Here is a 10,944-nt window from a genome sequence, read left to right on the forward strand (position 1 = left end):
TTTGTTGTTGCAGAATTTCAATTGAATCGTGTACATAATTTTGAATCTCAACAAAGCAAACCCAGTTATTTCAAAACAATATGCTTTTTAGAAAATATAACATACATGCAATCTTATTTCATACAACACACACAACAAAAAGATTTTATAAATTATGATTCTGTTTGTGTAACTGTTTGTCTTGTTTTACCTACGTTTAACAGCGTACATTACACTGTGTACGTTGAAGCATTCAAATATTCCATACACAAGTCAATTTGCTGGAAAGTACGATAAAGTATTCAGGCAGTGGTTGAGGCCCAATTCTGACGTCAAATTTTAGCGCAAGAAAGAAACGGCCCTCTGACGTATTAGTGTCGCGCCTCAATAACACAAGGCGATTGACCGACTTTTGGGTCAGGTTTAGGTTTTGGTGGAGAATAACAATGGCTTTACGGGTGATGCAGCTGGTCATCTCCCAGGGTGCTGTGGGTTACCACGCTGGGAAGACTGTACAGACGGTGAGATAAACTTACCGTACTAACCCGTTGAGGACAGCCATCAAGTTCACATGACACCGTACAAGGACACCGTCCGCAAAAATCCTGGTGCTTGCCAGAGAGATAGCTAATCATGCTAGCTAGCTAGAAATTATATATAGAGCAGGGACCAAGACAGGTTTAATTTAAGATTTTTCAGATAACTCTTTAGCTATGTGTATCTGACGTAGACTAATTAGCTAGCTAGCTAACAACTAGACATCTGTTTCCCGAGTTAGTCAAGAATAATCGATATCGTTAGCCCAAGTTTACCAAGAAATACATGTCACCTATTTTTGCATTGGCTGGTGTTCTTTAGATGCCAGTCGTAAACAACACACAGTTTGTCTGTTCAATATTCCCTCCCTCCACTCCCTCACTCCACTCTCACTCACCTAGCTAGCAAACAACAATCGGTATTTACATTTGTTTGAATAGAACATATTTTCCACACGTAGGCTGGGATCCACACAGGCTCAGTGAAGAACCTGCGGTATGGCTGGTGGGCATATGCTCTGGGTGAGAGGACAACCCCAAGATTCAAGGAGAACAGCAAGATCATCTCCATTGATGGCAACCTGGCATCAGGAAAGAGTGCACTGGCACAGAAGCTGGCAGACAAACTTGGTAAATTTACTTTTTAAATTTAAAACTATCCTCAAAAGTATTTATATGATGTATACTGTATGAGTGTGAATGCAGTGGAATTTGGTTACTTGCTGAATGACTGTTTGATTAAAAGTATTTCTGAGGCTTAACGAGAAGAATTGAAAATGACAGCAGAAATTGAATAAATATCCTTTTGGCGTTTGTAGGGATGTTGTACATGCCCGAGCCCGACACCCACTACTTGGACAAGATGACAGAAGAGAAGGTGTCTCTTCCTTCGCGGTTTAACGGCAGCTGCAGCCTGGAGAAGTTCTACCTGGACCCCAAAGCCTCGGACGGGAACTCCTACCGTCTGCAGTACTGGATGTACATCATGAGGCTGCTGCAGTACTCCAATGCCTTGGAGCACCTCATCACCACCGGTACAGAGGCCTCAGCCCATCCTGCTGGCGATGTAGAGCAGCGTTTTAGAAACTGGGGGGCAAAGCCCTGATAGGAGAATGGGAGGTTGTGGGTAGAAGGGTATGGTAGGACATCGTTATAGTAAGTTAGTAAGTACATTTTATTTATAAAGCAACACAGCAAGGCTGACCGAGTTGCCGAACAAAAGCAAAAAAAAAAAAAAAAAAAAGCATCAAATACATAGTAGAAACAAAATACAAACCGTCAATAACAGTAAAATAAGTAACATCACAACTCAAGAGGTAGTGGGAAACGCTAGTGCATATAAGTATGTTTTAAGTTTGGATTTAAAAACAGACATTGAAGGAGGCCTGTCTGATAGAGAGGGGAAGATGATTCCACAGCCTAGGACCAGCAACTGCAAAGGCTCTATCACCTGTACGTTTACAGCGTGACCGGGGAGTGTACAAAAGTAGCTTGTCCGCAGACCTCAGTGACCTAATGTTATAGGACAGAGATGCTGTGCTGTGAGACCTCCCTTTGCCTTTAGACTAAGTCTCAGCTGAGCGTTTTGATTATGTCATTGTTTTAAACATTTGTTCAATGTTTTAATGCCAGGTTCTTTCTGTTCTAGGCCAGGGAGTGGTTCTGGAACGTTCTCCCTTCAGTGACATGGTGTTTGTGGAAGCCATGTTCAAGCAGGGCTACATCAGAAAGCAGTGTGAGTACAGGAGTCCATCATACAGGATACATATTGTCACATTTCATTCATGTTTAAGAAAAGTTGAATGCATTAAATATGCTATAAAGAGAGGCTATAGAGCCTTTGTTTGGATATATCCCTGTGCTCAACACCAACCCAGCATTTGTATTTATGCAATACACAGTCTTGCTCTTCAGAATATAAAGTCTGGGTGGTGATGGTAGAGAAACTGCTGTCCATCTATGCCTGAACAACCTTGTGAGAGGGATCAGTGATTGATTCTCATATGTTCTGGAACGCAGGTGTGGAACACTACAACGAGATCAAAGGGATCAGCATCTGTGAGTTCCTGCCTCCTCACCTGGTCATCTACGTTGACTCGCCAGCAGAGGAAGTGCAGAAGAAGCTGAAACAGTCAGGCAAGGTGAGGAGACGGCAGCACCAGCTGGCAGCATGTACGACTTCCTGTCCTACTTCCTGTACATCTGCCAGTTTGTCTTTGTGTCTCTGTCTATAGCCAACTGGCCATCTGTGATCAGAAGTCTTTTCTGATTAATTTGTTCTTCTTAATGCTCCATATAGATTGTTCTGAAGGCTCATTTTGTAATCATATTTATGTGCTCTCTGTGGTTTAGTACTGTAGGCAGCTCGAGTCTAAAGGACATGATTGCTTCTGTGCTGATTATGCAAATGGTCCTCATTTGGAGGATCTTGGAAACCTCTGCAAATCCTCTAACAAATGCCGTAGTTCAGATATCGAAAGAGGCACTATGATTCCTTGTAGAAAGGAAAAAAAGAGGCATAATTGGAACCTTTTCCCTAGCCAAATGCCTCCATGCAATGTGTCACAATTGCAAGAATGAGTTGTAACTTTTCTGCACACGCTACCCATTAAAGACCACTCAAATTTGGCAGACAGGCAAACCCTCACAAAGCCTGGTTGTAATTAGCAGTGTGCAAATAGTGGTCCCAGAAATAATCTGCTCTTTAAAGATAATCACAGGGGCCTGGAGGAATGCTAGTGTGAACTGAGTCAAACATTGGGCCCTGTCGTTTTGAGCTTGATGTTCAGAACTTTGATTATGATTACTGCTGTTTGATTTATACATTAGATCGTTTGTTAAAATCTATTTTAAGCCCATTTAAAATGGACAGTTTAGGAGCGGTAGGGTTTTTAAACCTCGGTATCAGAAAAAGCTTCATAAACCTACTGAAAAAGAAACCTGTTTTTGGTTATGAAGTAAAATAAAAATACTTTGGTACCACAATAAAAATAAAGACTTTCAAAGATATTTGTTGTTTGACTATAGAACTAGGAACCAAGTAGTAAATATTTGTTTATTTTCCAGTCATATCTTCAAAATGTACCTTTGGCCTATCTGAAGAGCATTGAGGATGCTTACAAGAAGACCTTCCTTCCTAAGATGAGGTGAGTGAACCTGAACAGCCTTGCTTCTCTGCAGCTTGGTCAGCCCCTGGGGTGCTGACCTGGGAACAGGACACAGAAGTCCCATCTGTGACTACACAGCTTGGTTGTGTTTGTGTCTTATGTTTCAGTGAGAGTGCAGAGCTGCTTGCATATGACACAACCCAGATCCAAGACATTGAGAGGGTAAGTAAAGCAGGAGGAATGATACGAGGCATGTTAAAGACAGTGACAGTACTCCAAAGAACACATGTTCTACTGATGTTTTTACTGTATGCATGATTTAACAACCAACCTTCGCTTGAAGAAGTATACATATCTCTCTGCCGTATACAAATCAGTCACCTCACTGATAAGTCCTGTTCTTCTATAGGTAGCAGAAGACATTGACGTCTTAAAGTTTGATAAAGGACCATGGATGGAGCAGGACGATGTCACTTTCCACTACACCAGGATGCTGTGAGTCTGTTAATCTTTGTATCCACACCTGGAATACCAGCCTGTTTATCTCAGGGAAGTTGTTTGTTGAGCATCTGTGTAGTTAACTGAGGGGAGTTTTGCACAGTACATTGGACTAACTAGCTGTCATCTTAAGTTATGTCCTTGTTCCATGATTCAGTATTAGATTTCCCTTCTGTGGAGAATGTCACATTGCCCCCAGTTAATATCCAATGACCTGCAGGCTGAGAACTAACTTTCGACAGTTTTATTTAGGATAAGAATCTTATCAATGGGTCATTACTTCATTCGTGCTGTATGGATAGCTGTAACCAAACGCTAGACTTCCCCTGCTAATCCCAGCCTCATAGCGTCTGCAGTTTAGCTGTGGCGGCCTGGCGTTCTCTTATGCGTGCCATTTCCCTCCTGCTTTCCCCCAGGGTGGAGGACAAGCAGCTGGTGGGGGACCTGGCCTGCATACCCCGCTTCCTGCCTGAGGTCACCATCGGAGCCCACGAGTTTGATGCCAATTACTATGAATACAAATCGGTATGTGGGGAAATATCTCAACATTTCATATGTGCTCTGAATACTCGGACATCTCTCTGCTCTTTCCGCTTTACTCCATTATTTTTCATATACTCCATAATGAATTGCATTTTCCCCTGGCTGTGTTGGTGCTGTGTTCGTCAACAGCGAGGGCCTTGCCTGCAACATGATGAAGAACTGGTTTCCTTCGAAATATCGACATGAGAAATGAAAGCGGTGAAAATGCCATATGCAGAATATTCTCCAAGTCATCAGTCTTGCAGGAAAACATTTGGCTCTGACCTTTCTAGTTTATTGACTGGAGACTGGTTTTGTCTCCCTGGCACCAGGAATTGGGGCTAGGTAATGTGCTCCAGGGGTCTTTGAGCTGGCATTTAGCTCTGAGTTGGACCCTGTCTCAGTGTGGATAAGGCTGCATGCAGTTCTCCTGTTGCCCTGCTGTTGACTTAGTCTCCTGCAAGCTGTGATCAGAATAGAGTACGCCTCTTGAATGTACTTGTCATGGACACAAAAGGCTGTGTTTATAATGGCATAGTACCATCAGATCAAAATCCAATACATTTGTTGTTGTATAACATACATGCATTGTCATCAAGGGCTTCACAAGAACACCAAAAATGCATAGTAATACCCCTCAACTAAACTCACATCTCCATAGACTTGGGGAAACTTTCACAAGCAGGCTGAGTAACATTTCGACCTTGGGAGGAGTAATTCAACCTAGGGGTCTCCTCTCCCGTGCCTGTTGGGTAACTGCTGGGAGCAGATCCAGGGCAGAAGACAGATATCAAAAATGGTTTGTGACTGTGGTCGGGGTCGTGGTTTCTTGACATTTGTTAAGAAATGTATGCCACTTTCCCAATCCTGACCAATGTTGCCTTGACCTGCTGTCTTAACAGCGGTTACCCACCTGCTCGGCTAATTGTGAAGTGGGTGGCAGCGTTAGCGCTGTGAAACTAACGACATGGCAAAGAGCTGGAGACAGAGCTGCCCCCCTGTCTGTCACTCAGTCACTGGCGAGGCTTCAGGTTAGCAACAGCTCATAACAGGATGTTGGACAAGGCTCGGGGTGATGGACTGCAGTGTCGCCCTCAGTGACACGGCACTTTGCTATGTCATTAGTCTCAACTGTCAGCCCTCACCTGAGGATGAATGGGTCCAGACCAGCTCCTCCCTTAAAGCTTCAAGTGCAGAGACAGACCCCGGAGCCTAACATCAGACGACTGTTAAATCAGCAAGCCTCCATTAACTATTACTGACATGTCTAGTTAATGCAGACAGGACCGTGGTGACAGTGACCCCTGTTTATACTTTCCCATGATTGGCCGACACCACGGCCTGTGTGGGCATGAGTGATCTCTCCTTCTCCGTTTTAATTGGCCTTTGTTACTGTTTCTTCCCTCCTTCTCTGCAGATTCCTGGAAAGAAGTACGCACCCGGGTTTAATGCTGACGTAGGAGACAAGAACATCTGGTTGAAGTGAATGAGGGAATGGTGTAGGGGAAGCCTGGCTGGTGACTCACCTCCTCCTCCCAGCCTTCCTCCCTTGCTCCAGCTGCCCTGTGGGGGAGGAGTCTATGATGGGCTCATCCAATCAGCAGCTTGTAGTCGGGGATTTGACAGCGTCTATCTGGGAGAGGTTTTATGTCTTGTATAACGTGTATGTAATAAAACAAATTTAATTTAAAACTATTCAGTATGCCTTTCTTCTTTTGTATCTCTCATACTCTGTATCTGATATAGTCTGTAATATACTGATGGAATACACATGAAGAAGTGCATAAAAGGAGGTGGAGTTTGTGTGTTTCCAAAGAAACACTCGACTAAATGCTGTAGTTTTACCTGTGCCTGAAAACTCTGACAAAATAAGTACATGCATACCTCTCCAAACATAATGCCTAGACCCACTAAAGGATAGAGCACTTAGATTAAACAGCAGAGAGATCCACAGCTTATCTTTGACCCTCTATTATTGCCAGGCAGGCATATTACCTGAGTACAGTTATGCGAAGCAGCACCAAACACACAAGATTGGTTCAATTTATGTCCCACTTGCAGCTTTTAGTGTTTCAACAGCATCCTCCCGGAATACATTTCAGGGCCAGCTATAACTGGAGTCCTTGTTTCCTGTGGGATGTTATATGAGTATGGTGTCTAAACTCCTCTAAGAAGAGTGAATTAAGCTGTTTCTAGCTTCATAGCACTTTCCCAGTGTTTAACTAAACACTTTCCCAGTGTTTAGTTGCATTTCATTTCTTTTGATTCCTTAGTTTACCCTCACTTGTGGTAATATTTGTCATGCTGTTGCTTGTGTTCACAGGGTGTTTTTCTAAAAGTAAATTTAGGTCTCAGTAGATTGAACCCAGAGGAAATGTTGGTGGAATATATAAAACCAAAAAGTCATTGTAACTTATATTAAAAAAATAATATATTTCTGCTACTGTCTATCAACACAAGAACAGTTGTGTCCATTAAATGACATTCAATTCACTTTATTGATCCTAAAGTTAATTCAAGTATCCCATTATAAGATTGGGTTTATCTGATTATCACCTTTTATCTTCTCTGCATGACGGCGAGCTAATTACATTATAGCTTCGGCACAGGTCCATCTTCTACTATCATCATTAACAGATTTTACGTGTTGTTATAAAGACTGGAATCGCCTTTGAGTGTGATGAGCGTTTTTGCTGCACAAAAGGCAGATCTAACCGTAAGAGGCCACAGCAGGGGCCCCTAACACAGACCCAGAAGAACACAATGAAAAAGGTTTTAAATGTAAGTGAAAACTAGGCCTGAAGTCCTTTACATCAACAGAGAATGTTATCAAAGTTAAACAATGTTATCACAAAAAATAGGTTAACTTTTTTAAATTTAGTATAGTTTTTTATAGGTTTGCACTCATAGCTTGCCAAGGGATGCTATCTTTACCTTCTCTATTTCTGTTTCTCAGTTCCTAGGCTGAGACATAATTTAGCAACCAAACCTCCACAAATAGCTTGTGCTAAGAGCTTGAGAGAAGCGATTCATTCCTTTTTCTTTTGTGGTCTGTAGTCGGCTCTGTGCTTTAATCAAGCCTTGATTGTCAGAGCTGATGTACTCAGAGGACTTTATAGCTGAGTGTGCATGTGAGACTAAAAGAGGATTCTCCAATTACACCCTTCCTGCTCAAAGATCCTTATGAAGATAGCTCCCTTCAGCTGGACTTGATTCTCTCTCCTCAACGGCTCTTTATTGACAGCTCTGGCCAAAACATGTGGGGTCATAATTCACAACCCTCTGTGCTGAGTCAAGGTTTTGTGTAGCTTCAGTGTTTCTAAAGATTTGTGATATCACACAGAATGGCACTGTCAAGTAATTTTCCAATAGACAGGACTGGAGCTGAAGATCTCAGTTTCAAAAGGGGGCACTATTGCACCATTGTAACTTAGCGTCAATATTTCAGTTTATTCAAATATATGTTTTTGTTCCCCCAGATTGATATGCATGCTGTGGTGTGTGCTTTTGTCTGGGGTGTGGTGGATGTTAAGAAGCTTCTGTTTTGACATCAGCGTTTTAGGAGTATACATTTTTTATGTCAGAGAATGCTTCTCATGCAGCAGTTGCAGCATCAGTAGCATCAGATCTTAGGTCTCAGTTTGCGGAGAGCACTAAGCCTGCTGGCATGGGTCTGGTACAAGAAGCTTTCAGTGGAGTCACAGCTGATGAAAAGAAGTTGCTAATTCATTAACTCAAAACAACATCATTAATCAAAAGCTAATTCCAACCAGAAGTTAGACATCTGTCCAAAACACTTTATTGAGCACATTCATTCATCAAAACCTCACTTAAGTTCATAGCAATTCATCAAATTCATCCTCACTTTCTTATTTAGTTTAAAGATGAATACACATGATACCTTTTCCTTTGAGATTGAGACATCTAAATTTATGCGCGAAAAAAAGAGAATGTGGGTGTCCCAATACCCATCTCACTAACTATATGGTAAACACATAGTGTATATACCACAGGCCTACTAAATAGTATGGTATGGGTATTGGGACATACAAGTCATTATGGTCGAAAAGGCCCTTCATAACACTCACCAACAATTACATCACAACTCTTAAAATAAGAGTAAAAAAAACAAAAAACTCTTTGCCAACATTTTGCGGACAATACTATAATAAATCATAAACACAATCATCTCACATGAGAACTCCAGGCCAATCTCTGACACGGTTCCTCAATGCCGAGTTGGATCCAAACGGTTCCGTAAGCGAGTCCTCCTTCAGGGGCTCTGGGAGGAACACCCTCTACAACAGGTGGCATGCCAGGAAGAAGGAGGACCGGGGGAAGATGGCTGCCACCAGAGGTTGAAGAACATAATGAGAAGATCAAGGAGCCTGACACGACGGTGTTGGAGGGTGTCAGAGGAGCGGGGCTGCTTAAATGTGAATGAGATGAGCAGCTGGAAGACAGGGGGCGTGGGACATGGGAGGTCTTGCTGACAAGTCAATCAGGACCACTCCATATTCCACATGACATGTTCCCTCCTCGGTGACAGAAAGGCACTGAAAACCTCAGGCTCTCATTAGAGGGAATCAGTAGACTTGGTAAACTGGTGTGTACAGTATATTTACATGCAAACACAAAGCATTAATGTATCCTCATGAAGTCATCTTTTTAGAACCGTACATACGGAGATGTAGCATCTGAACTACTGTAGAATTACATCTGAAATATTATTTTAAAACATTTGAATAGGATGCAGGATAAGACTGGTTGTTATATTAATGCCAAATTATTCTTACCACAGACATTTGATTGTTTTACTGTTTTAGGGGTTTCTAGTTCTGGTTTCTGATCATTTCGTCACCTTGTGGATACAGCAACCCTAGGGGAATGACAATGTTGATATGCTTAATGTTTAATGATGCTTGAAATTTTCATGTGCCCAAAGGCCTCATGTTCATTCACTGAAACATTCTTTCCACTCCCTATTCGTAGTTTTGATTCGATTTTAATTAGCTCCAATAGACAAGTTTCAGTTTTACCAGCCTTTTCAAATGAAAATACTAACATTATTGAAGATTCTACATGTTATATTTCTATGTGCCACATTGTAATATTGTGCGATTGGCCATAATAAAGTTTTGTTTTTCCAACACTGTATGACAATTTCTTTTTTTTTCTTCTTTACGGCACTCTACCTTCTATAAAGTTTCATCAACCTAATCTCATAACTCACATGAAAATGGAAAAGATTTCTAGCACACAACTTATACAGAACTGTAGCTATGATGGTCTACTGTACTTACTAGTGGCAGCCTAGTGCATGACATTCACACTTCACTTGTTTGGTCATTCTTTGACCAACCTGACATCAGTTTAATTGTTGTCGTTCAACACCATTACAGTAAGATATCACCTTGCTTGTTGACATCTCTCCATCAACACCTCACATCAATGCAACCCAAAGGACTTGTTTTCACTGATAAATGTTGTCGAGAAATGAAAACCTTGTTCCTTATTTTTGCTCTCACTGAAATAGAAACACAGTAACTTGGATGTGTTAGGTAAATAAAAAAAATTACTGAACGCCAGTACTGTAACGTAGTGATATTCAACTTGGTTCAACAGCATGAACTTGAACTTGAAGTTGTTCTGGAAATGACTCAACAGTGCACACAAGCACACACACGCGCAGACACACACACACACACACACATAGTCTCTCAGTACCAAGGGGTATGGATTTGATTCTGCTTCCTCCCACTGACTATAAATGCCAGTTCTAGCAGAGAGAGGTGATCTCATTCATCAATATTGCGAAATTGTGTCTTGTAAGAAAGTGTGTGTGGAAATGCACTTCAAGAATGACAAGCAATATTTCTGCCTCGTGAAAATATTCCGTCATATGACTGAATGCCACCGTACTCGGCTGTAATCTCTTCTGAAAGCCACATCTGGAGAGAGAAAGTGCCCTGCAAATTTTTTTTTGACTTCTCACGATAAATAGAGTGCTTACCCCTGAACGCTGGCAGAAAAGGCTTCTGAGAGTGCTGGGTTCCAGTGAGGCGTGTTTGCACAGTGTAAGGCCGTCTTTTGAACGCAATCATGTCCAACACCATGTCATTTACCACTCCAGAACTCATTTATTTATCACATTGTCTACTATTTCCCTCTTTGAGTCACAACTCTATTATCACCCTATAGGAAATTGTGTCATTTAAAAAGAATAACAAAAATGGCTCCCAAGGCTGTGCGTCCTTCCATCAGAGTCAGGGCGGAATGAGCAGCAGATAGTGCAGACATCA

The 10,944-nt window shown here is 41.8% G+C and overlaps 1 protein-coding gene across 1 annotated transcript; it reads left to right on the top strand.

The window, feature by feature from the left end:
• Positions 1 to 358: 358 nt before the first annotated feature.
• ndufa10 (NADH:ubiquinone oxidoreductase subunit A10) lies at positions 359 to 6,337 on the top strand. The gene is made up of 10 exons (XM_067260988.1): positions 359 to 500; positions 977 to 1,145; positions 1,334 to 1,549; positions 2,164 to 2,250; positions 2,535 to 2,656; positions 3,582 to 3,661; positions 3,790 to 3,844; positions 4,032 to 4,117; positions 4,537 to 4,645; positions 6,060 to 6,337. The coding sequence occupies exons 1-10, from the start codon at positions 426 to 428 to the stop codon at positions 6,126 to 6,128; spliced, it is 1,068 nt and encodes a 355-aa protein (XP_067117089.1). The 5' UTR covers positions 359 to 425; the 3' UTR covers positions 6,129 to 6,337.
• The last annotated feature ends 4,607 nt before the right edge of the window (positions 6,338 to 10,944 follow it).

The sequence above is a fragment of the Osmerus mordax genome, chromosome 2 (genome assembly GCF_038355195.1).
Source record: "Osmerus mordax isolate fOsmMor3 chromosome 2, fOsmMor3.pri, whole genome shotgun sequence".
Taxonomy (NCBI): domain Eukaryota; kingdom Metazoa; phylum Chordata; class Actinopteri; order Osmeriformes; family Osmeridae; genus Osmerus; species Osmerus mordax.

Bases quoted from the DNA above. Each gene is read 5' to 3' on its own strand.
- ndufa10 (XM_067260988.1), top strand. From the start codon at position 426: ATGGCTTTACGGGTGATGCAGCTGGTCATCTCCCAGGGTGCTGTGGGT. The intron at 2,657-3,581 runs GTGAGGAGACGG...TTTATTTTCCAG, and splicing joins AGCTGAAACAGTCAGGCAAG to TCATATCTTCAAAATGTACC. The intron at 4,118-4,536 runs GTGAGTCTGTTA...GCTTTCCCCCAG, and splicing joins TTCCACTACACCAGGATGCT to GGTGGAGGACAAGCAGCTGG.